General features: G+C 42.7%; 1 protein-coding gene across 32 annotated transcripts in view; it reads right to left on the bottom strand.

Annotated features, from left to right (window-relative positions):
• The window catches only part of DST (dystonin), a 513,843-nt gene that overhangs the window by 150,692 nt on the left and 336,272 nt on the right, over nucleotides 1-26,879 (bottom strand). For 15 of the 32 annotated variants that reach the window (XM_045163432.1, XM_045163439.1, XM_045163440.1 and 12 more), the window contains 14 exons: nucleotides 26,553-26,746; nucleotides 25,288-25,450; nucleotides 24,391-24,474; nucleotides 23,449-23,556; nucleotides 22,884-22,982; nucleotides 20,206-20,271; nucleotides 16,887-19,457; nucleotides 12,974-13,102; nucleotides 10,670-10,758; nucleotides 7,735-7,870; nucleotides 1,184-6,643; nucleotides 909-1,058; nucleotides 550-765; nucleotides 214-363 (listed from right to left, as the gene is read on the bottom strand). In XM_045163432.1, coding sequence (XP_045019367.1) covers nucleotides 214-363; nucleotides 550-765; nucleotides 909-1,058; nucleotides 1,184-6,643; nucleotides 7,735-7,870; nucleotides 10,670-10,758; nucleotides 12,974-13,102; nucleotides 16,887-19,457; nucleotides 20,206-20,271; nucleotides 22,884-22,982; nucleotides 23,449-23,556; nucleotides 24,391-24,474; nucleotides 25,288-25,450; nucleotides 26,553-26,746 — 9,615 coding nt within the window. Of the gene's footprint in view, nucleotides 1-213; nucleotides 364-549; nucleotides 766-908; nucleotides 1,059-1,183; nucleotides 6,644-7,734; nucleotides 7,871-10,669; nucleotides 10,759-12,973; nucleotides 13,103-13,209; nucleotides 16,330-16,886; nucleotides 19,458-20,132; nucleotides 20,272-22,883; nucleotides 22,983-23,448; nucleotides 23,557-24,390; nucleotides 24,475-25,287; nucleotides 25,451-26,552; nucleotides 26,747-26,879 lie in introns of those variants that run through there. The other 17 variants (XM_045163447.1, XM_045163446.1, XM_045163443.1 and 14 more) reach the window with 6 other exon arrangements.

The following is a 26,879-nucleotide window of genomic DNA, read 5'->3' on the forward strand; positions in this document are numbered from 1 at the left end:
AGCCATAATGAGACTTGGGTTTGGTCCCTGGGTCTAGAAGATTCCCTGGGGGAGGGAATGGGAACCCACTCCAGTATTCTTGCCTGGAGAATCCCATGGACAGAGGAGCCTGCCAGAGGAGTCCACGGGAGCTCAAAAAGTTGGACACAACTGAGCGACTAACACACACACACACACACACACACACTTTATCTTATTAATTTTGACACTTGCCTTGAGAAACTCCAAGCTTTGCTTTATGAGTTCAGCATCTCGAACTGCCATGATCTCCACATCCTTCACAGATTTGCTCGTCTCCGATATCCAACATGAGAATGACTGGAGTTTCTGCAGAAACTCTTCATGGGAAATGGCTAGTTTAGACTAGAAAATAAAAATTGCATGTTCATTTTTATCTTTCCCCACATTTTAAATTCCTACAAATAATGATCCTGTGTTAAGGGCTTAACAATTTAAGAACAAATATTTCGTCTTATGACTAAATTTTCAAACCCTCAACTTTCTCCCAAAAGCTAGATCTGACTTAGCGCAAGACGTTCTGGTACCTACCACCTCGCAGTCGATCGCCAGCGTGATGTGGCTCATTCTTTCTGAAGATGCAGCCTGGAGGGATGAGAGGGCCGTCTGCAGACTCTGGAGGCTCATGCTCAGGTCCTCGAGGGGTCCCCTGGGGAAGTCACTCGGCACAGACTTTACAAATTCCTCCGCCAGCGTCATGTCCTTTCTTAAAATCACACCAATTGGAGCCAATCCCAATTCAAATGTCTGCAGAAAAAAATACGCATCTCGTATCTATTTAGTGAGAAACACAAGTATAACTAACACTCAAAATAGACAAGTGCTCTTCTTAATTTTCCAAATTAACATTAGCTGACCACCCTCCATAACCATCAGCAGACGATTCTTACCTCCAACTGTTTCAGCTGGTCTCTCAAAGCTTCTAGACTGCCATTCCGGGAGTCTTGGCTGCCAAAGGGAGGCTTCATGTCTTGAAGCAAAGCCAAATACTCGTACATCTTTGATCTGTGCTGTAAACATTGCTGCAGCTCCTTGGAAAACTGAAGATAAACGTGGACATTTCATTCAATTGCTCTGTGCAGGTTTTTCAACCAAATAAAATAAATGTGATTATTCCCAAATGCTCCACACAGCTACTTGCTTATAAAATGGAAAGTCCACTTACTCGCTCCATCGAGCTGTCTCCAGAAGCCAAGTCTTCTGACCCTGAAATACATTCCAAACGGCCTGGGGACGCAGCACACAGCTCCTTCAGCCTCCCATCTCTTGACAAAGCTGGTGCACAGAGAGGCGAGTTTTCTGGGCCACTCTCTTTCACACTTTGTAAATCTAGGGAACAGGGCTTTCCTTCCTTGCTGTTGAATTCTTTAAGACTGTGTGGCTCCTCATCTGTCACCTCAGGAGCTGTAGGTGATTTTTTACTCAAGTCTCTACGCTGTCCTCCCTTCTCCGAATATCCATCGGGAAGCAGCTTGCAGAATCCATCTTCAAGCTGCAGAGGAAGAAGTTCAGATGCCCCACCCTTTTCCTCCAGATCACACTCCATCTGAGTTAATTCTTTCATCAGTTCAAAAGCTCCTATAACTTTTTGGCTATACTGACTTTGCTTAAGTATATCGAGGAGCAACTCAGACTCGAGGTTTGCAGCGCAGAGCGGACCCTCTCTGCTCCCTGCTCTTAATTCTGGTGAGTTTTTGGTGCAGGAAATGCCACAGCCACTGGTGGTAGAGTTGCTGGGCACACCAGGTGTTTCATTCACCAACTGTGATGAGCTAATTCTTGTAATTAAGGTCTGAATTAGAATGTTAGCACCTGCACAGGCTGAGGGTTTTCCAAGCTCTTGAGGAGTCACACGACCTTCTTTCAAATTACCTTTTAAGGTGTCCGTGACGTCCTCCACCAGGACGTGAGATAGTTCAGCGACCTGCACCTTGCTGCCCTGGGCTCCTGGAGACGGGGCTGGTTCTTTCCCTTTCGGCTGCTCAATCCCCTCTTTCTCGCTGTTAATTTCTAAGGATGAGCAGTCAGTGCTTAAAGCCTGACTGGAGTTATTTCTTACTCCATCTGCACCGAGGTCTGACTGCACACAAGCCATGTGTTTTCCAAGGCCTTCCGCATTTCCAAGATGGAAGCCTGAAGGCATACTTTCATCTCCTGCTGGTGTGAACTTGGGGATTCCTGATGTGCTTTCTTCAGCAGGAAGGTATTTCTGTTGGCCCATCTCCTTTGGAGGTGAGTCTTCTTGGGCAAAAGCTGCCTTCTCGTCTGCATTATTAACTCCTAACTGTAAATGCTCTTTCCTGGGAGGGGAAGCGACTGGAATACAGCTTGGGGTATCTTCACCTGGTTTCAGTACATCCTTTGCTTTTACATCTTTAGCACAATGCTTTAAGTAAGTAAACAGATCAAGCTCATCTTCAGGTCCATCGGTGAGTGAATCTGTCTCAATCTTTGTAAACCCTTCGGACAAGGTCATGTCTGAAGTCATGCCATCACTGATCACTTGGGAAACTGATGAGTCAAATATTTCTTCAAGATTCTCAAACTGAACGGGACTTCTACTAACTACCGTTGGTAGGTTCTGTGGTTCATCTTTAAGAGCTACTGCTGTGTTTTTAAGGCTTTCTTCCTGACTGTGTTCTTCACTGTGTGTGGTTTGTGGGACTGGAAACAGACTATTAACTATATCAAGACTCTCCCTTGTACTTTTACTGGGCAAAAGTTTAGGATATTTATCTTCTAAGGGGCCTTCTATGAGAACGTCTCCTTTACCTGCGCACATTTTAGGAACTGATGCTTCATCTTCTATTTGTACATTGCTTTTGTCAGCTCTCCTTTTAATTAGATCCCTTCCACTGCCTGGAGGATCGTTATCAGCTACAGACATTGTGAATGACAAATGGCTTTCCTCTGCAGGTTGTCCTGTTAAACTGGGCTCAGGACAAATGATTTTATCAGAAGAGGAGTCACCACCAAGTGTCACATTCTCACAATGTGGATTTCCACCTTTCACAGAGTCAGCAGATCCTGGCTGAATCAGCTCAAGCTCTGTGTTCTTTAGGTGGCCCTCAAGTTCAGAGGCTGAACTGACACTGGTATTAGGTAAGGCACCAACAGGGCTAAAGATATTTTCTGATTCAGTGTCTTTCATGATAGGCAGTAATTCATCCTGAAGGACCATCTCATGATTCAACAGATCTTCTACACTTTTTCCAACAACCTCATTTGTATCTTCTGGAAAGCGGTTTATTTCAGGACCTAAGCTACTTTTACTACTTGATTCTGGCTGTAAAACATTCACACACTGCTGTTTTTGTTTAGAATTATGATGGTGCTTTTGAGTCAGGAGAATCGTTTTATTGTTCCTTTGACTTGCATGGCTGTTTTCTGTTTCGGGAGCAGCGGCAACACACGCGGGGACGACCCCGCCCGCAGCCGTGCCCTGGCCCGCGGGCTCCGCGCCCTCCCCTCCCGCGTCTCCAGCATCAGCGCCACCGTCATCCTCGTCCTGCTCGTTAGGGCCAGACACAGAATCCTCGTAACTGTCTTTCCTTTGCACAGAATCCAAATGATCAGGAGCAGATTCAAATCCTTGTCCAGCCACACAGTCTTTTTCTCTCCCTTCCCAGCAGCCAGCGTCCTCAGATTCTACCGCCATCCTGAAGCTCTCTTTTCCTCCCTCAGTTTCATAGTCAGTCAATGAATCAGACTCATCACCTTCAAGGTCATCTGTGCTGTCCCTTTCTGATACAGTTTCCATCAACGGTCCACTCACTTCATAGGACTCAAATGAATTTAACTGGATTTCTTCACCAGAACCGAACTCTGCTTTCTCAGCACCTATGAGAAAATCCTGCAGAGACTGTGCTCCTCCCCTCACACCTAAGCTATCAGCCAGCCCTGCCTGGGTGCCCACAGAATGTTCCTCCTCTTTAGAAACGTCATAGAAAACCTCTCCAGGAGGAGCGGCCCAGTCGTCTTCCTCTGGCAGTGAGTCATAGTCCTCGGGCTGCAGACAGTCACAGGCGTGACCTCCAAGGAGCAGGGAGTCGTGGTCATCGTCTTCAGACAAGGGTGTGTCGTAGAAGTCAGCATCGCTGTCTGTGTCTGTGTCACTGCACCGGTCATCCAGCGGGCACGTTTCATAGTCGCCAGCACTGGCGCCGACAGTTCCTTCAAAAGATGGGGTGTGGGTGGGAGCCAGGCCAACATAATGACCACCAGCCCTTGGGGTCGGGGCACCTGAGGACCCTTCCACTGTGGACTCACACTGCTCATCTTCGGGTTCCTGCTCAGAAGTAGCAAGCGTGTTTTCATCTTCACCACAAGTATCTGAACTAAATTCATCACTCTGACACTCTACCTGAGGATTACTACAACCAACATTGAAAGATTTCTCTTCAGCCTGTTCTCCCTTTAAACTTATGTTAATAGCTGCAATTCCCAGAAACTGGTTTTGAAATTTTTCTCTTATTCTTTGACCTGATGACTCAGTTTGGTCATTGAATGGCAATGTAGAGGTTTCACATTTCTTTCCATTACTCTCTGCACTGTGTACATCATGAAAACTTTCCTGCTCGGTCCTCAGTTTATCATGACTTAACAAGGCACTCAGCCTGGGGGAATAGTCAAAGAGAATTGAACCCCTGCTAATATTATCTTCATTTTCTGTTTCATTTAAATCATAGGCTCTACTAGTTTTTGATTTTATCATAGGATTTGTTATCAAATCACTTGCCAAGTTCTGAACGTTTTTAGAATGACTACATTCATCTGCATGTTCCTTTGTTTCTAATTGACGTTGATTTTCACCATTTTCAACTCTGTTTTCAGAGTCTTGTCTGGGCAGGCTAACATCAGAAAGTCCAAGCTGTGTTAAGTGTGATCTGGAACTGGGAACACTCACACCAGGTGATTTCTTAACTTTAAGATCAGTTGTGATTACATCTGCCAGATTTTCTGACAGCCAAAATTCACTCCTGATAACATTAGTTTCCAATTCCTGAAACTCTTCGTCTATGGTATTTTCAGGGGTTTCTTTGTGTTCAGGTTCTCTCTGATGACATTTATCAAAACTACTTGGTGAAGCTGGACTTTCACCCATTTCTTTACTTGCAGTGTTACTCAGAGATACATCAGGGAGTCTTAAGACATCAAAACATTCTTCAATGGGTGTGTCCTTGTCAATTTCTGCACCACAGCCTTCCAGGAGCATCCCAACAGCCTCATTCAAGTCTCCATCATACAGCAAAAGCCTCTGCCCTGTGTTTGCATCCATATAGCTATTTATCATCAAATAAGACAGGAACAATTTTTTAGTTTGTTCTGAGCTCTGAGTTGCCACTGGCTCTTCTCCATCAAAAGCATCCTCGTCTAGCCTGTAATCATGGACCATAGACGGTTGGAATTTACAAAAAGAGAGCCATCTTCTGGCATTTTTACAAGCTTCTAAATCTCCCAAGTTTGGCATTTTATCAGGCAGTGTTATACTTTTTAAAATCGATGCTGTGTGATTATCTATAATTCCGAGTTGCATGGCAACCTCCAAATCAATGACTTGACAAGTTTCTGGGATGTAAAGAGCAGCGATTTTCTGCCTCCCTTCCAGGATCTTGGAGGCCAATTCATTGGTGATCAACTCCTGCTGCAGAGATGATGATGTGGGGAAGATTTCCCCAGAGTGAGGCCAGATGAGGCCCACGTAGCCTCGCTGAGCCTCAAGGACCAGAAGGGCACTGCTGGACGGGATCAGATTGCACTGGACTGCCTCGTCGACAGTCAGACGCTTGGCGGGGTTGCAGCGGATGATTCCTCCTGTCTCCACCTGGTAGGTGAGGATGCTGTTCGCAGTGTCTCTGTCCATCACCCCCTCTGCCACGGCTTCTTCGACAGTCAGCCTCTGACCAGACTTGGAATTGATGAGACCTCCTGAAAGCAGCTGGGCGCCCAGTAACCTGAACATGGTCTCACGGTCTATGAGGCCTTCGTGTGCTGCCCTTAAAATGCTCACATTTCGGCCACATTTCAATGTTATTCTGCCTCCTTCCTGTGGCCTCACAGGCAGAAGCCGCATCCCTAAGTCTTCCTGCAAAACACTTCTTTGCATGATATCTATTAAAGACACCTTCTCAGAGGTGGAGGGGTCGATAAGGTCTTTGCACAGACTCTGCCTTTCCAAGATTTTAGAAAACAAGGCTGAGGAAACCAGGTGCTGCTGGAAAGCCTTCTGCAAGGTCAGCTGTTCTCCTGTGGCTGGAATAACCAGCGAGCCCGTGGAAAGCAGGATCTCAAGCACTCTGATGGCCATGGGCTCTGAGATCACACCTTCAGCCAGGGCGTCCAGCACCGGAACCCTGGTGGATGACACAGCAGAGATAATCTCCTTCATTTCATCGAGTTCTTGGAGTTGGCTCAGAACTTGCTCATCGATAAGGCCGTGACTCTGGGCATCTTTGAGGTTAAAGCACGTTCTTAATTCTGGCGAAATGAGCCCAGAAATCATGAGCTGGGTCTCAAGCAACCGAATTCCCGTGTCATAATCAAGGAGGCCTCTCAGCACCGACTGAAAGACAGAAAGGACTTCCCCCGTGCTCTGATCGACGGTGCCCGCAATGACTTTATCCAGCTGAAAGGAAAGCACAAAAGTCTCAGTGGCTGACACAAGGGTGAGCAGAGCGTCGAGAAATTTAGTTTGCAATTTTTTATTTTTATTTTTTTTAAATAAAAAAAGACACTGTAGCATAAAAATCCTCTACTTACCGAGGTGTGGCAAGGCTGTGAGTGTTAGGCAGCTCAAATGCACAAGTGATCTAAGTCAGTGATCTATCGAGAGCACAGGATGTGATAAAGCTTTGAAAACGACATGCATCTGTGAATTGAAAACTTCATATTGTGGACATCAACAGGTTAGTGAGGACACGGAAAAGATGAGGGTGAGGAGACAGGACACACACCTGAAAAGCAAACCATGCTCTCTGCAACCCAATGAGATTAGTCTCCTGACACGGGAGAGTTTCAAACCCCCATGCTATTGATGTTTACAGCATACGGACTTCTTCACACAGCCAAAAACCCACAAGCCAGAAAAAATCACTATGTACCCTCAAAATGCGACAAATAGTATGCAAAGTACTCCAGGGAGTAAGAGAATTGAATATAAAAATAACTTTTTGAATTCTGAATATTGTACTGAATATTGAGTATTGTCAAGTTTTGAAAGTTCAAGGATAGGCCAAATTGTAAGCAATTTTTGTTATATTTTGAAGATGCTAGAGGATCCTTACTAAGACATATAGCCCAATATTTCTCAAATAAATCTCCTGGCTATCTCTGAAAGGCAGACAAACCCCTTAATATTCCAGTGGCACCTTTAGAGATGACTCATAGACTATTTTATATCATCACATTTATATATTAAAATACCTACTGTAGCAGCAGCAGAATGACTTTGAAAGAGAAGAGTTAGAAAAATGAATGACTCTTTTCTTTAACCATGCAAGGCAGAGATTAAGATGTCACAGAAACAGATGACAGCAGGTGAAAGGCTGCATTTAATAACCAACACGGAAACCTCCAAGTACTTACATAACCCCCACCCGTGTTTCTTCCACGTACACAACTCAAGATCATTTCTTTGTCATTCACATATATTTCTACAACCATGCAGTTAGACTGAGAGTCTTGAAACAGCCTCGTGTTCTAAATAAATAACATTACCTTCTCCTCTACCTTCTTGTCTCCTAAGGTTTGCGACTGTTGCAGTTGCTTCAGAGATTCACTGAAGAATAAATTATAACTTTCTTGGAGAGTTTTCACTTGTTTTTCCAATTCATTTCTTTCTTCATCTGTCATTCTAAAATAACCAGAAAGTAGGAAATGAATATAAGTCTGCAAATGATAATTATGACATACTAGGTGCAATGATTTTATAAAGAAAAATACTTTTCTAAATTAGTATTGGCTCATAAATTATAATGTAAAAAATCAATAATATATCAATACTATAATACAATAAAAAATAACAAAATCTCATACACAGATGGCTCAGGTCTAGAGTGGCTATATATGTAAATTAAGGATGGCCTTTATAAAGAAAAAGGAAAAGAGTATAGACTAATAATATATCAGCATCTCTTTAGTATATGCAAACTTCTAAAACAACAATTGCTGTTATCTAACAGAGGGAAAAGGAAAGATATTCCCATTTGAATGCAGACTTCCAAAGAATAGCAAGGAGAGATAAGAAAGCCTTCCTCAGCGATCAATGCAAAGAAATAGAGGAAAACAATAGAATGGGAAAGACTAGAGATCTCTTCAAGAAAATTAGAGATACTAAGGGAACTTTTCATGCAAAGATGGGCACAATAAAGGACAGAAATGGTATGGACCTAACAGAAGCAGAAGATATTAAGAAGAGGTGGCAAGAATACACAGAAGAACTGTACAAAAAAGATCTTCACCACCCAGATAATCACGATGGTGTGATCACTCACCTAGAGCCAGACATCCTGGAATGTGAAGTCAAGTGGGCCTTAGAAAGCATCACTACGAACAAAGCTAGTGGAGGTGATGGAATTCCAGTTGAGCTATTTCAAATCCTGAAAGATGATGTTGTGAAAGTGCTGCACTCAATATGCCAGCAAATTTGGAAAACTCAGCAGTGGCCACAGGACTGGAAAAGGTCAGTTTTCATTCCAATCCCAAAGAAAGGCAATGCCAAAGAATGCTCAAACTACCGCACAATTGCACTCATCTCACATGCTAGTAAAGTAATGCTCAAATTCTTCAAGCCAGGCTTCAGCAATATGTGAACCGTGAACTTCCAGATGTTTAACCTGGTTTTAGAAAAGGCAGCAAGACCAGAGATCAAATTGCCAACATCTGCTGGATCATCAAAAAAGCAAGAGAATTCCAGAAAAACATCTATTTCTGCTTTATTGACTATGCCAAAGCCTTTGACTGTGTGGATCACAATAAACTGTGGGAAATTCTGAAAGAGATGGGAATACCAGAGCACCTGACCTGCCTCTTAAGAAACCTATATGCAGGTCAGGAAGCAACAGTTAGAACTGGACATGGAACAACAGACTGGTTCCAAATAGGAAAAGGAGTACGTCAAGGCTGTATATTGTCACCCTGCTTATTTAACTTACATGCAGAGTACATCATGAGAAATGCTGGGCTGGAAGAAGCACAAGCTGGAATCAAGACTGCAGGGAGAAATATCAATAACCTCAGATATGCAGATGACACCACCCTTATGGCAGAAAGTGAAGAGGAACTAAAAAGCCTCTTGATGAAAGTGAAAGAGGAGAGTGAAAAAGTTGGCTTAAAGCTCAACATTCAGAAAACGAAGATCATGACATCTGGTCCCATCACTTCATGGGAAATAGATGGGGAAACAGTGGGAACAGTGGCAGACTTTATTTTTGGGGGGCTCCAAAATCACTGCAGATGGTGATTTCAGCCATGAAATTAAAAGATGCTTACTCCTTGGAAGGAAAGTTTTGACCAACCTAGACAGCATATTCAAAAGCAGAGACGTTACTTTGCCAACAAAGGTCCGTCTAGTCAAGGCTATGGTTTTTCCAGTGGTCATGTATGGATGTGAGAGTTGGACTGTGAAGAAAGCTGAGCACCGAAGAATTGATGCTTTTGAACTGTGGTGTTGGAGAAGACTCTTGAGAGTCCCTTGGACTGCAAGGAGATCCAACCAGTCCATTCTGAAGGAGATCAGCCCTGGGATTTCTTTGGAAGGAATGATGCTAAAGATGAAACTCCAGTACTTTGGCCATCTCATTGGAAAAGACTCTTATGCTGGGAGGGATTGGGGGCAGGAGGAGAAGGGGACGGCAAAGGATGAGATGGCTGGATGGCATCACCGACTTGATGCACGTGAGTTTGAGTGAACTCCGGGAGTTGGTGATGGACAGGGAGGCCTGGCGTGCTGCAATTCTTGGGGTTGCAAAGAGTCGGACATGACTGAGCAACTGAACTAAACTGAACAGAAGGAAAGATCCCGTTGTTGGTTCCAACATGGAAAAGGGACAAGTAATGTGCCATGACTCAAGATGAAACCTGTTCAAGCAGAAAGATGAGTAAAAATGAAATTCATAAGGAAATCAACCCAATTCGCTAAGGTACAAAATCATTCTAGATTAATTCTGATGACAGCCAAAGAAGGGGTTAAGAAAAGGGTAGATTCCATCCCTTCCTGAGGCTAAAATATATGAAGGGCCTCAAAGCAAGGACCAAACCATTAGAAATCTCAATGCCAAAGGTCTCCGCTAAGGAAATAAAGAATACATTTATACATATTTTCCAAAAGGCAGGTCTTGGAGAGTAAGTACTACTTAGAATCAGGACTTGGCTTGGAATCTTTACAACTAATTAGCAACTCATCCTTAACTCTGAGCCTGTTTTTCTCATCAGCAATATATGGAGATAATAAGTATATTTCAGAATTTTGGTAAAGACTGAGAGTCAAGAAAAGTGACAATTAAATCACTTCATAATCATAGGTTATTAACTAAACTTGTGACTGAGTTCCATTTTTAAACCCTCCACTAAAATTTAACATCCTCTACTTTGCTGAGCATTTTGAAGACCACTTCGCTACTCTGAATAAAAGACTTAATTAAAACCAACATACTTGTCTCCATGTTTAGCCAAAAACAGCTGCATGCCTTGTAGTGCTTCAGATAACTGTTCCTTCTTGATTGAAATTTCCTCACTGGAAATCTGCAAGGTAAAGAAAGCACACTCAGGCTCTTCCTTCACAAAGGCTAGATAACAGTCTTTTTAAAAAACGGATCCAAGTTTCCATCAACACCCACACAATGGGTCTATTTTCAGGTGACCTGAGTCAATACCATGAGTTATTCCCAGTCCACAGGTCTGGATAAGATGAATACTTCATTGAGAATGCACAATGAATGGAGACCCTCCCTCTAATCCTAAGGCCATTATTTCCATGAGGAAATAATAATATGGCATGGTAAGATTCTTGCATCCATCCCAGCCCAACCACAAATGAAGGAGGCACAGATGCTCAGCACTGGAACATCACCGTCCTCACAGAGATGGATACAATGCTCCTTTGGAAAAAAACACGGTGGAAGTATTTCTCTCTAGATCTGCAGAACGAGGTTAAATAATTTCTATTATTAAGACATTTGCTTGCAAAAGTCACCAGTGACAGTCAAAGAAATAAAACTGACCTGTTTGGGAAAAGCAAGCCCTTGTATTACTTTCTCCTAATTCAGAAGTGTATTATTTCTGAAGCCCTAAATCCCTTGGACAGGTGGAGGCTGGTAGACTATAGCCCACGGGGTGGCAGAAGAGTCGGATACCACTTAGTGACTAAACAACAACGTCAGAAAGTAATTACCATTCTTTTAAGTGATGGGGCAATGAAAAGGTATATATTCCCCAGACATATGCCATTGAGAATCATTTTAAAGTCTATTTTTTGTGGTTATAGGAAAGCATGAGGCCATACTAATTTTTTGAAAGACACTTATTATTGACATGACATTACCTGAAATTTCCTTTAATAGAGAGACCAAGAGTAATTCAAGATTTGTAACTGAGGCCACAATCTGCACTGGAAAAGTATCTATTCTTATGTCTGCCAGGTGTAAACCCGAAACTGATCTATAAAATTCTGGAGCACTCACAACCACAGAATGAGGACATACCAAGGGTTTATAAACCACATTCCTCAGAAGAAACTTGTTCTCCACAAAGAAATCCTTGCTAAGGTCTGTGTCCCTATTTTAATTGTTTTCCTGTTTAACAGGGGGGAAATTAAGATATTTTAAACTAAATATTCACATTCACTTTGAAGGCTTTAGGTTTAAAACACTCAATGTAATTGTGTTTTCCAACTTATTTCCTCTACACTCTATAAAATGCAGTTTGCTAGACTATGAGCTAAGCTGGCTTGATTTCAACTGAATGAGAATTTAAGCAAATACTCAGGTTTATAAACCTCTCCTGGGGGAACCTCAGAGATGGCACACCTGCCTTGCACCACAGGTGAAATTTGACAAGATACTGAAGTTCTCCACTATTAGATTATGCCAACAATGTCTGTTTCAAGTGATGACAAGTGTGTGTCGATGCAGAGCTTGAAGGTAAAAAGCTACTGAGCACCTCTGTGATTTCCACAGGTCAGGAGGGCACTATAGAAAATGTACCCCAGAAAACTGCTGCTTAACTTAGCAGAGGTTTATTTTTCAAAAATAAACCAGCAATTCCAATGCTATCACCAGCAATAGTAACCCTGCTTAATTTAATCCAGTCCCCTAGGAGCATCAGGTGGGGCATTCCAATGGACACCTTGGAGCAGTAACATCTCACAAGAGGTAGCCAGTCAACCAATGCCAAGTAGACAAGTTTAGCCCACAGAACTGAAGGCTTAATTAGGAGAGGGAAAGAACCTAGAATTCCTGGTGGAGGGCAGAAGTTGTTTTCTTTAGGAAATAGAAAAAATCCAGAAAAGCACAACTAATTTCAATCCTCACATGTTGTCATCTTGGTTTGTGTTTTGTTCTTCTTGAAACTTGTTCACATTCTAAGAAGGAACCTGCATCTCTTTATGACACAAGAGTGCGTGGACGTACTCAGGGCACAAAAGAGAGTGACTCTGCTCTCCAGCAGTGCTTATCACAAAGACCAAGAAGCACAGCTCACTGTGAGGAGGACCAGGACCACATATTGGCTGACTAATAGTGAGATTAGTACTGATAAAGTTCAGAATTTGGAGCAGAGAGAGTGTCTTCTGCCACATACTGTGCTTCCTTGGGCAAGTTACTGAACCTCTCTGACCTTCATTTATAGATGCCCAAAGAAACGGGGAAAACTAAAGAATTAAAAGTATTTTTTAGATGGACTATATTGACTCAGTAAATTATCACTGTAATTATTAGTCAACCAGCATCTCGGTGAATACCTTTTGCTTAGAAAAGGAAGACTTTCCAGCCTTCTCTCCATCTCTCAATGTCTTGCTGATATTTGATACCCATTTTTGTAATTCTTTGGCTTTTTCAACATGCTCTTTCTTTTCTTCTTCCAGTGACTTCTGACGGGTGTGAGTGATTTAAAAAAAAAAAGACATATTCCAGTAAATGACCAAACTATTAATCACTTCACAGAAAACAAGGATGTAAAAATATTTTTTTCATCACACACGGGTTACTGAGATATTTTATTCATTCACTTAACCAAATTCAACACATCACGTAGCAGATGTACTTCCAAAAAGTTTAGGGTAGCAAAGCAAACTATGACAAGCACTTTTGAATGATCAATCCAACCTCCCAGCTGGTCTGTTAACATGACATATTCAAAAACTCAGCTTTATTCATGAAGCACTAGAAGCTCTTTGAATCGCTGCCTTTGCATTAGCATTACAATCAGAATTCTCTAGACAGAAAAATCTGAGACAATGGCAAGCTGAAAAAATAAAGTCTACAAAAGACAAAAAAAAACCACACAGAACTAAGAAAATCCTCCCCCATCCTGCAGCAGGTAAACCACTCACAATGCTGCTTTTAATTACAAAGTTGTAACTAGAAATGGGAGATGGTGGTAAACATATTATACGTAAAGTAGATTACAGCATACAGAAAAACTAAAAACGTGACTTTTTCAAGGCGATCTGAACCACCACAGCCTCACGGATATGGGAACAAATACACATTTCCCCTTGGGTTTCATGGTGCTTTTGAAGTGTTCTTTCGGTGAGTGTAATGAATCCTTGAACAAATGGGAACCCTAATAGCAGGCTGGATCCCATCAGGGATGCAGAATTCTGAAGTAAGGATGCTGTAAACTCAGTGATGTTTCTCAAGCTTGTCTCATATTTCAGGTAAAATACTTTTATTTTACTGTGGGTAGGAGTTCAAAAAACGAATCTCAAAGCTAAATGGAACCATTATGAAGAGCAGTAAATCTTTTGTTATTTTCAATTTTAAACATATTCTCTCTCAGGCAGATTGGAGTCTAAAATCCAAGTAACCTGACATTTAGTCTAGAGGAGTGATGCAAATTTCTTCCAGATCAGGAGACGGCAACTGTGTTGTGTAAAGGACTAGAGGACAAGTATTTCAGGCTCTGGGAGCCATACGGTCACTGTCAGAACTACTCAACTCTGTCCTTGTGCCCAAAAGTAAGCCAAAGATAGTATGTACACAAGAGTGTGTCTACGTTCCAATAAAACTTTATTTAAAAAAAAATTATAAATGAAAAGTATTCTCTCTTCTGAGCAGTGTTTCCAGCCCTCAAGAAACTGATGGTGCTTCCAGCGTGTGACAGTGACCAGAGTGTGATCTTATCATTAAGCTGTGGGCACAGCAATGTGAACTAACACAGCATTTCCCGTATGCCTGCTTATGTGAACATGCCCTGTTACGAAGAATAATAGAGGCTGGAAATTCCTGTCATCAAGGGTTCGGATACTTCTAGGAGTTTAAGTCCTGTGTGGAAATCAAAATCGGCTTTTTCTAAGGCTTCTTTGTATGTCAGCTTTCTTTTCGTCTGGGGACACAGGATGTTTCTGACATAGGACTTTTGATCTTTGAGCTTCGTAGCAATGAAGACATCTATAATCCCTACTTGCAGAGCTTCTTCAATGGACAAGCGGGACTGAGCCTGGGGCTCCATCAGGCCCCCTGTCAGGTACTGAAATTCTAGACATCGGATTCCCATGTCCTTACTGATGATGTTTGCACCCACAGTTTCCACCACGGACATCACTTTGTTGGTGACAGGGTGGCTGACCCCCGTGACCACTAGCTCGCACTGCCGCAGCTGCTGGGCAAAGCCCTCGTCCACCAGGCCTCTGTGCAAGGCCTCGGCCACCCGGTACCTCTTGCCGGTCAGCGGGTCGATGATGCCCCCGGTGCTGACTTGGGCTTCAAGGCATCGGAGAGCAGTGATCCGATCAATCAGATTCCGACGGGAGGCCTTCAGCACAGAGATCCTCTCCCCGCTGGACGTCAGCCAGTAACCCGCAATAGGACTGTGCACATCCTTCTTGGGGACCAACCGGCTCAGCAAGGAATCGGCAAGTTCTGTGAGCGTAAGGAGGCCTTCCTGATACTTTTTGATGGCAGCTTTGTCGATGGTTCCCTGCTCTATGGCCTCGCTGATACTGAACTGTAATCCGGTCTTAGCATCAGTCAGCATGCGACAAGGTTGCCCATAGGACTCATAAAACGTGGCTTCCTTCCACTGATACTGCTGCCCTGAGAGCTCCAGGTATGTACTTTTCTCGATCAGGGTTCTCTGGAAAGCCTCGTAGGCCGTCAGCTCTGCTCCCGTCCTAGTATCTACAACAGCAATCCTGTGAGTTTTTGCTACATTGAGATTGGAAATGTTCTTCTCCCCAAATGGAAACAGAAAGCACTGGCTGTCTACATCAAAGACACACATGCGCAGTAATTCCGAGTAATACAGGGCTTGCTTGTTATTGGGATTAGGGAAGACGCGGCTATTGCTGGAGGGCTCATGTAAAAACTGCAGGATGGCATTATTTAGCAGTCCTTGCTGCAGGGCAATTTCTGGGGGAACCCGAATGCCCCTTGTGGGGTCAATGACGCCCCCACTGGCGATCTGCACCTCCAATATATGTTTGCCCCTCTGTCTGTCAACCATTCTATTTTCCATGGCCTGAAACACTGACAGCACCTTAGAGGAACATGGATAGCCCAGGGCTGCCTTCTCTGCCTCAAGGAGCCTGATTTTAAATTCAGGGTCAACCATACCTTTAAGGACTGCATCCTCAACAGAATAGGTCTGCCCTGAAAGGGGGTCAATTATGAAACCTGTGGCCGCCTGAGCTTCTAAAAACGCTAAAGCCATCATCTTGTCAATGATGATTTTCTTGGCGGCTGAGGAAAAGGAAATCTTTTCTTTTGTGGATTCCAGGTAAAGCCCTGCGATGGAAGTGGCTTTTGTCAAAAACTTGCTCAGAGTTTTCTGAACTTCTTCAATGGTCTTAAGACCAAGTCGCAGCTGCTCAACTGTTTTCATGTCCAGAAGCTTAGCCTCAACCAACTGCCTGGCCGTCACGGTGTGCCGGAGCCCTTGGAACTGAAACTCATCATCCCTGACCAAGCATGCATGATCGCCATCAAAGTTCTGAAAGGTCTCTGGTTCTGAGTTTTTGTTTAGAAAATCTCTCTTGAGCCCACCCACTGCCCTGCACCCTTCGAGCATCCATTCTTCACTGCCAGGGGCTGGATTCTTCTCTTGCGTTAATGCTGTGACTTCCGCACGCATGGCACAATGCTTGGTCCTAGCTATCTGTAACAGGAATTTACAAGATGTTAAAAGTCATCTAAAGAACGTTCTCACGTTACCCACTCCTAATCCAAATATAATTCCTAGAACAACAAAGATTACATAAGAGAAGAAAACTGTTAAGCCCCAGAGGGTTCATGAATAAGGAATGCTATTTTGAGAGTCTGAAGTTTAAACTTTAGATGACTATTAAGTATTAAAATGGTATATCTGAAAAAGATGGGAGATGAAACCTGTCCACAGAATGTGTTAGAAATTAAAACTAACTGCTTGCTTTTTCTAGTTTTCTTTAGGGTCAAATTTTTCAGAATAGAATCCATTTGATACCAACAGGATAGCCATGCCATCTGTGTTTTTCATCTTAAGCATTTAAAAACTAAAGACTATGGTTTGTAATAAAGATTCAGGTAAATCACTAGAAAATAATAGCATGATTTTCTGTCGGAACTACAAACAGCCAATCACATTCAATATGGCTAAAAGAATACAGCCTAGCAGAGAAACAAGAGCGAAAACCTGACAGAGGGTAACTGGTAAAAGTCCCAGAACCCAGGGAATACCTCGAAGGGCGCCAGAAGCGTCACCAGATCTATTTCACACTTGTCATCTTGACACCTGATGGCGGGTCTGGAACTATACAGAGCTTGATCTCTTGGCTTCTCAATTTCTGACAGTCTTGCAATGGGGTTCGTCTCATCAAAAGTTATCTGTAACTCGGTGCATGTTTGAGAAAAGTACTCTGAGTAGCACTGCTGGATTTTCTCTTTCTCAACTGGAGCCCCTGATGGCCTGCCCTGGATCTCCTTCTGTACATGCTCTGCACCCCAACGCTGCCATCTTTCCTCCGAGGGCTGTGGTTCCTGAGTCCACCTCTGCAGAGGGACCCCAGCCACGGGGGGAGTGGAGGGGAGGTCCCTGGGGCCTGGACCCTCTTTCCCTGCCATCTCAGGGTCTGGCTTGATGGCTGTGTTCTTTTTCTGGATTTCACCCTGGAGCACCACTAACTGATGCTCGTGCTCCTTTATCTGCTGGTCCATCTTCTGCTTCAGGTTTTCCACCTCCCGCTTCTGGGCCACCAGCTCATCCTCAAGCTTCCGACACTTCTGGTAGTGATGGGCCTGCCCATCCTGCCCTTGGTGCATCTGCTGGCGATACTGCTGGAGCTGCTTCTCAAGTTCTTGGATGTTTGTCTCACAGAGCCTGGCATTCTCTTGAGCCCTGCTGTTTTCCCGCTGCAGAGACACGAAGTCCAGCTGGATGCCCGAAATATCATGTTCTGTAATATCTTTGGAGTCCATCAATTTTTCCATCCTCTTCCGAAACTCTTCCGCAGAACGCTTGAATTTCTCAGACTCTTCCTGAAACAGAACCATCTTCCTGTGGGTCACCTGCTCCTCTAGGGTCTTTAAGTGCAGTTCGTCTTGCACCTTCTTCAGCCTGCTGTTCAGGTCCTGCACCTGTGCCCGCTGCATCTGCACCGTCTGCTCCCCGAGGCGCTTCTCCTCTTTGGATGCACTCAGCTCCGCGCTCAGACTTCGCACCTCCTTCTCTGTGTTCTGGATGATGCGGTCTTGCTGGTCACACTTCTGCTTGAATTCACTCACTAAATGCTGACTCTGGGCCAGGTCTTCTTCCAGGCATTTGATTCTCCTTTGGAAATCCTGTTCCGTTTTGGTCTGTTTGTGCAAGTGCTCGGTGGTGGTGCGAAGCTGGTCTTTGAAACCATCCGCCTGGAGTTTCAGTGTTTCGCATCTTTGCTGGATGGCTTGTTTCTCTAAGACCACCTCTGCCGATTCTGCCTGAATTCTCTGCATCGTTAACTTGGTTTGGTTATTCTGCCTGGTGAGCTCCTCCACCTTGTGCCTGAGCTTGTCCGCATGCTCATTACTTCTCTCCAATTCCTCTTTCAGCTTTTGGATTTTCTCGTTATTCTCCTTTTCGGCTTGAATATTCTGAAGCAACTGTGCGTGACTTTTCTCAAACTGCTCTTTCAGGTTATCTGACGTTCTCTGGCAGGACCATGCTCTTTCTCTAGAGGACACCTTGCTATCCTGTGGAGAAGTAACCTGTGAGTTTAGATGCTGCATGCTCCTCTCAGCGGCAGCCTGCGTCCTGCTGATCCGGTCCCCCTCCCTCTGGAGCTTGCCCTGCTCCTGCTGCAGCGACTCCAGTTCCAGCTCATAGCTGTGCTTCATCCTTGTGAGGTCGGCAGCCTCCCGCCTGACCTCCGCAGCCCTCCCCGTGGTCTGGGTCAGCTGCCTGCCCAGCTCCTGGAGCTGCCGCGAGTACCCCTCCTCGGCCTGGTCCTTCCTTTCCAGTTCCAGCTTCAGGCACCTCAGGGACTTGTTGGTCTCATCCAGTTTCTCTTTGAGCGAGCGGGCCTTCTCCTCCGAGGAGGTTTTTTCGAGCTGCAGGGCGCCGAGTTCACACTTCAGCTTCCTCACGTCCTGCTCGGCCCTCCTGTTGGCCGCCATCAGCTCGTCCACCTGCTCCTTCAGGTCCTTCGCCTCGGCATTCGGACAAGCTGGGTGCGCGCTTTCTCTGCACGGATGCTGCATTTCTGTTACTGTTCTTCGGGCTTCCGAGTCGATTTTCTGCTTTCCCTCCAGCTGCTTCTCTGCCGCCTGCTTCTGGAACGTGAGGTCTTTCTCCATCCGCTCCATCAGCTCCAGGAGCTCGGCTTCATGGGCCTTCTTCCTCCTCAGCTCCGCCATGAGCTCGCCCCTCTGCCGCTCGAGCTCCTGGAGGCTGCAGTCCTTCCTGGTCAGACGCTCCTCCAGCGCCCTCTGGGCAGCGCTATGCTCCGCCAGCTGCTCCCGGAAGCCGCGCAGGTCGCGCTCCACCGCCTGCAGCTCCTGGCGGTACCGCTGGGCCTCGCTCTCCGCGCGCGCCTTCTGCAGCGCGATGTCCGCCGCGTCCCTGCGCTGCCTCCTCAGCGCGTCCTCCGCCGCCTCCCGGACTCTGGGGAGCTCCTGCTCCGCCCGGGACTTCTGCCTCTCGAGCTCGGCCAGCACCTTCTCCAGCTCTGTGATCTTCCCCGCGAGTTGGCGGTTCTCCCGCACGGTCGCCTCCTGCCGCTGGAGCAGGTCTGAGTACACCCCTTGCTCTGAAGCCTCCTGACGCCTCTGCATCTACGAGAGACGTTCAGAAGGGTCAGACCCGCGCCGCCCCAGCCCGTCTGCAGGCGTCCAGAGCCGCGCTCGCCAAAGGACCGACAACGGGGAGGGAGACGCAAGGCAGCCCGAGCCCCGCCACCGCCACCAGAGAAAGAGCTTCAGGAAGTCAGCAGTGGGGGGAAACCACAGACCCTGTGTGGCGGCTTTTCTAAGCCGAGGAATCTTTCTTTTTCTTTTTTGCCTCTTAGGAATAATTTTGCTTTTAAAATTTGCTAGCTCAGGATTTTAGAGCAAGAAGGAACCTTACAGCCTGACTCTCACCTCAGATGAGGACACTGAGGTCTAGAAAACCTCAGTAATTTTGAAAACCCATGCAAAACAGGCAGATGACAAAGTAGGAACAGCAATTCTCACAGCAGTCCTCTTGCACTCTCACACACAACCTAGTCCTACGAGCTAAGAACATACAACATATAGGAACTGAACGACATGAGAGAATTCAGTCTTCAGTTTCTAGCCCAAAAGAAATTAAAAATGATATTTAAAAGAAAGAAGATACAGAACTTTGGAACTAAGAGTCAATTGAGGAAACAATACTTAACAGGAGGAAGGAGGAAATTATATAAAAATTTATAATTTTCTAAAATCTAATTCCTCACTAATTTATATTTGCCCTACTATGATACTTACAATAATCAGAATTGCTAATGCAAAGGCAGCCATAGTCCTGGTGCTTTAGAGAAGACACGCTTCATATACTCACAGACTTTGTTCCTGTCATTAATGACATGGCCCATATGAATCCACCTTGACAAGTACCTTCAGATAACTCCACAAACATAAAGATATGTGTTAAATATAAATGCTTATAAAAGTATACTTAGGAATTCAGCTCCAATTAAGAAAATTTGTTCACTCTATTGATTACAAATCGATCTCAGCTGGGAGGAATATACTTGACTAGAACAATGTGATCACAGTTAGTTTATAATCACATTTAACTTCTCTTTACTAACATCATAAGCTTATTAGTGTTGTATTATCAGTTAAAAATCATCATAGTTAGAAGTAACTTAAACAGAAGGAGGGAAATTATTCTAAATAGCAGGTTTTATTTTCATTGAAACGCCTTAGTAAATCTTAAGAATCTGATTTGTATTACAGACCACACATCTTATTTTGCATCCTCTCATAACATGATTGCCAATAATTTTGATGAGAATTTTGATTGTTTCCTTTGCTAACCTAAATATGATTTATAGTAAGAATTCATATGAAAACAAATCTCATCACAGTCTGTAATATTTAGTGCTCTGTTTGTTATCAGGGTCAACTCTTAATGACACTGAAGCATTTTATCTGCTTAGACATTAAAAGTATTCCATATATTAATATTTTGAGTAGACAACTTCTAAAAGGGTCTTTCTCATTTCTCATCAAATTTCCTTTCCAACTTAGCTATTGTGAAGAAGTTTTGATCCATTTCTTTTTTTTCTTGGTCATAGTCTGAGGTTTAAAAAAAATGAAAATTCTCTCAGGAAAAAAAAAAAAGAAGTTAAACTCTCAGTGTCTTGGAATCATTTAAGTGACTGCTAATCTCATGTTGCCTAGATAACTATAATCTTTTTAAGCAAAGATCAGAAAAATTACTAGAGATCATTTAGTTCTATTACTGATTTCCTCTCTTGTGTATCTCAAACTTATTCACATAAAATAACTTCAAGTTTTAACTAAATTTTTCCCAAGGAGACGTGCTGTCTTAATCTCAGCAATTAATATATTCTGCTGTCAACAAAGACTAGAAAAATCTCTTTATCCATTAAATATCCATTACAGATACCCTACTAATATTTCTGTAGCTAATATGGTATTATCTTTGAAATTAACATGGCTCCCTCTTTGATTCCATGTTTATTATGGAAAATTCTGCTCTCTGACCAAGATTTCGCATGTGGGTCTTAGACACCCAGTTTCAGAAACACTTCTTTGTGGAATCTGAAAATTGAGCTATGTATCTTTTATAAGATACTCCATTATTAAGACCCTTAAGTGGTGAATTTTTAATAAAGAATTTAAAAATCTATTTTAAATTATAATAGTCCTTTCACAGACTTCCATAAACTATATTATTTTGACTTTCACTTCAATATAAATCTTTAACATTTCAAAGGATGACAAGCATAATTTAGATATATTTCAGGCTTTTTGAAATATCTTTTGGGTCTATCAACTTCTGGTACTCTACCCCATCAGATAAATTGAGCAAAGTGGCTCATATGTGTACAATCAGACATACACAGTAATAAAGGAAAGCCTTAACTTATTTTATTTTACCTTTAACTACTAAATATACAATTTAAAAGATCTGCCTACCACTTAAAATGGAATATCTCTTAAAAACTAAAAATGTAAAAAAATTGTGGACCTTTCATAGATGAGAAGTGTATGCCAATTATTTGGATGTGAAAATACTCTGGTTCTCCTTTCTAAGCCCAAAGGTAGTTAGTTATAAAGACTTGCAAATAGCGATGTTAGTGCTAGTAACTCTGAACAGACAGAAATAGTTTACAAAAGTAGTCACACTTTTTTTAAAAACTAAGAAAGCAACATCTATTAGACATTTGCTACCATTTTGGTCCTCTTATTATATGAATGGAGTTAAACTAAGTACAATCACCTTCAGAATTTCAACAATGGTCTAATTTAAATGGCCAATACCCCACACTTTACTTATTGTAGCATTCGATTGACTATTTTTGTCTGTTCTGAGGTCAGGAATAGAAAGTATATCAAGATGACAAAGCACAGCATAATACCTTCAAAATTAGATATAATAGCCTCTTATAAAAACATACGTTCATGAATAACTCCCTATTCTGAATATATTATTAAATGCACAGAGTCTTTTTAATATATACCATATCTTTTTGACAAAAATAAAAAAACACCTCAATTATTAAAAAGCATTACCATTTTGTATAAATACCTGCTACTTCTAACTTAATGGTGTTTCTGTTTTAAATCCTTGAAGATGTAAATTAATTTAAAAGATATAAAACAAATTTGTTTATGTAATATTTCTGCAGACATCCTAACAGTAGTAACTATACTTCAAAGAAAACTGGAAAAAATTCTGCTAAACTGCCTACATTCCATAATGTAAACAGAGCCATTTATGACATTAACCCTCTCATATTAGATAGAGTCCTAGAGAGAAAATAAAAATGTTTTTCTTTTGGTCCCCAAAATGGTTGTTTCTTTTTTTGCAATGCTTTTCAATTTGACAGAATCTCAGTAACAATCTAAAAAATGCCAGGTCTCTACTGTTTTTCACTGTAATTTTATAACTAATCACTTATACATCAGATCTCAACCATGTGAGTTTATCATGAAGCCACCTCATGGCTCCTTGCCAGTGACCTGCCCATGGTTAATGGTTACCTCCTCCTCCTCCAGTCTCTTCAATGAGTCCCCAGCAAATTTAATATATTGTGTCATGAGGGTGACCAGAGCCGTGTATCGGGTCCTCAGGTCCATAAACTACAAGTAAAGAAAAACAAAATAATAGAAACATAATCTCCATTTGCCCTAAATGAGTTGAGCAAGCACCAAGTAATAATTAAAACATTAATTAGGCTTTGGGGCAGGGAAGCTCATGACTCCTAGTAATGATAACCACATAGGAGCAACAGGCATTCAGTATTCTCTGCAATTCACTCATCTTGAATGAGGATTTTCAAAGAGCTTCTTAAAACTCTTAACAAAATGTATTGTTATAGGTAAAGAGTAGCTACTTGGAATGACGGACTGCTCTGGACTTGGATTGTGATCAAAGTTGTACAACATTTCAAAGGTACTGAATGTCACTAAATTCTACACATAAAAATGATTAAGATGGTGAATTTTCTACTATGTATATTTCACCATAATACAAATATATAAATCTAAAACTGCTAGAGTGCCGCTTCTCTGTTTTGCATGCTCCCTGTCTCTAGACGGTCACCACCTCCTGAATGACGAGATCTGCTGAGCTCTGCATTCTCCGTCGTTTCACTGGAGACTTTTGCTGCGAATCCACCATGGCCCGGTAGGTCATCGTTTGTAATTCGTAGTCCTGCATGAAGAAATCGGTAAGATTAATCATGGCAAAGCACTAACGCTTCATTCTATAGTGATCTTTGATGCAGAGAAAGGGAATCCAGTTTCACTGAATGACTTTAAATAAAAAATATTGCAAAAACACATTTTCAGGAATCAATCCAATCCTGAGATGTTTCCAAGGTGGTAATAAAAATCAGAAACATTTAGGGTGGTCAGGAAAGTTCCTAAGTCCCTTTAGGAGCTCATGGACACATTTAGGAACAACGTGCCAGTTATTTTCAGTCTCCCCTTCTTCTAGATAAAAAATGGGACTGCAGATCCGAATGGCCAGAGCCGAGATGTGGCGGGTGACTCAGAGCACATGGGAACCATCCCTAAGGGAGATGTTCTTCCATGGAATATCACAGCAATATTTGCATGGATATTCAAGCAATATTTCCAGGGACACTCCATCAATACTTCCATGGAATACTGCAGCAATGCTCACATGGAATCCTAACCCAGACTAATGGGTTAGGGTTAGGTGGGTGTTCCAGCAATACCTGAAGGGGTAAGGGAAGGAAGGGGTAAGCGAAGCAGAAAGAGGCAGATGACAGAGCTACATTTTCTCCTGGTGTACATGGGGGTGTGGGCAAGCTGTGAGTGTGTGGGACACGGAGAGAGACGTAAAGAAGCAGGGGTTTTCACGTGACTCAGGTTTCCATGAAGAATTAACAGGTGACAGTGAAGATTCTCTGTTTCACTTTTCAACACAGACTGAATAACCCGTGAAGGCTTAAAAAGAGCACTGTGGAAACATCCCCCTGAACACCTGAACGTGAAATCTGATGCAAGGAACTAGTCTCACCTTCACCGCAGTGGAGTACTGTTCTGCGTACTTCTGACACTCGTCCATTTTGCTCTGTTTCATTTCTATTTCAGAAACCAGCATCTATAAATGCACACAGGTTAGCAGAAAAGCAACAAGGAATTCTATGCTGTCCAACAACTTGAGATCTCAGGCACTCATACCTATATCACTTAAGACTACAGCTCTCTACCCTACTTTACTTTTAAGTACAGCCTTTATTAATCAATTAATTTATCTGGCTGCACTGCTTGGCCTATGGGATCTTAGTTCCCACACCAGGGATTGAACCCATGTCCTCGGCAATGAAAGCAGAGATTCCTAACCACTGCACTGCCAGGGAACTCCTTCTACCCCACTGCACTTAATGTCATCTGCCTTATGGGTGAAGTTCAAACATTCAAGTTCAAGCCACTACGTGACACCCCCTCGTGGGGCTTCCAAAGCAGAAATTAGTAAACTCCGTGGGAATTATCCACAAGTAGGCCTGAAACCCTTTGCTCCTTAATCCTAATCTTGACCTAAAGAGAGCTAGAAATTACTGGCCCCTCAAGATGGAACAAAAATCTCACAGCATTTAACTCTGTCAAACGTGGCTGTTTAATTTTCTACAACTAACCATTTTTTAAAATGTAGGGTCCTAATCTAACCTCAATGATCATTAGACACTTGAACTGTCCCAACATGAAACTTTCTTATTCCTTATGGTTTCAAAATTGACCTCCAATAAATCAAAGAAGTAATGTATATAGGTCTGAGAGCACATTTTTAACATTTATGATTTACTCCTGTCTTCCTTGAAATAGTTGCTGACCTACTGTCTTAACAAAAGAAAGGAAGGTCAAGGTCATGAGTGACTAAACGCAGACACAACCATGAGGAGCTATGTTTGCATACCTTCTGTTGATTCAACTGTGTGGCCAGAGCTTTACTATTTTCAGGCTGATTTTCTTGAATTTTCCTCTGAGTAGTTTCAACTTGCTGGATCCAATCATCCAGCAGATGATATGTATCTCTGTAGTACTTCAGTGACTTGCCAATGCCTTCCAAGTCCCGTAACCTAAGTGGATCACAACAGAATAGCCAGTTTTCAAGAGCAACCAGTAGGGAGTTGGAACATGCAGAAGAGGAGGGAGGGACAAACTAACTGTCCTAAGTGCCACCACAGGGGAGTGTCCAGAGTTCAAGGCTGAAGCACCCTAGGCCAATTTCCAAGGGCCCCTGCACTGCTGTGGGTTGAATACAAATTACTTTTCTCCAGGACTTGTGCAGTTTATTAGTACTGATTGCTCTAGAGGCAAATCCAAGAGACTAAAGCTGGAAAGCAGGAAAACTGGAAACAATCAGCAAGTCTTGAAGACCCAAAGCTTGTAGCAATGACAGTTTCACTTCTGAACTCATGACCTGGTTACAGTGAATGGTTCAACATGAACTCAGAGAATACGTTTCAGGAGCTGTAATTGAACACCCAGTCTCCATGACTGTAAAGCCACTACATTAAACCTACAGATCATGTATTTTAGAGATTAGCTACTGTGTATTTAAAAATAACGTATTTGTCACACATGGCACTATATTATAAAAGCATTTTAGCTACATTAATAAAAACATAAAAAATGAATGAGAAAGAACACTATTCCATTTCGTCCCCAAAACTATCCCATTTCCTTTCACTTCTTTATTTCAGTCACTGGGCAAATGATCTTGACTTTCTTTTATCTTTGGGCTAGAATGAACATCAGGCCATTTCAGTTTCTTTTACCCTTCTTGCCTACTATAGATACTACATCCCACCCTAGGAAATGCATGATTCATGCTCCTATTACTAAGTCATGGTTATTTGGATATTATCAGTTTGCAATGACTAGAGAACTGCATTGTTTTTTCCTTCAGAAAATCCAAGTAGATTAACACTACAAATGCCAGACTACATCAATAATTGTAATAATACAAAACTGAAAAGTACTCATTTGGAAGTTAAGCATCTTGCTCAAGGCCATCCTATAAAAAAGAAATGTAATTAGATGCAGCTCTTGCAATTAACACAAGTAACTGTTCTATGGAATGAATTACATATGGGGGTAGAAAGCCTAATACATTTAGACTTTACCCAGAATATAGAGATTAAATCTGAGCTAAAACTGAATGAAAAGGCTACTAACCTGTTGTCAATCTGAACATGAACATTCTGCCATCTCTCAACCAACTGATCTGCTTTTTCTTTGTGCCAGTCAAAGTCAAGGTCACGCTCTTTGTAGGTTTTAAACATCTCATCACTGATGGTCTTTGCTCTCTGCAGCTCATCCTCCAGCTCATGGAAGACCTCTCTCTTTTCATCCACTTCAGATCTCCATTGCTAAAATGGAACAATTTACAAAGTTATAAAAATGTGTAAGGTGCCCACCAGGTAAACACTTAACTTGCCTAATTTTACAACTCATTTACAAATGACTGACATAAAATCAGACAATGGAAAGAATATATTTCAT

This window comes from Bubalus bubalis, chromosome 2 (genome assembly GCF_019923935.1).
Source record: "Bubalus bubalis isolate 160015118507 breed Murrah chromosome 2, NDDB_SH_1, whole genome shotgun sequence".
Classification (NCBI taxonomy): domain Eukaryota; kingdom Metazoa; phylum Chordata; class Mammalia; order Artiodactyla; family Bovidae; genus Bubalus; species Bubalus bubalis.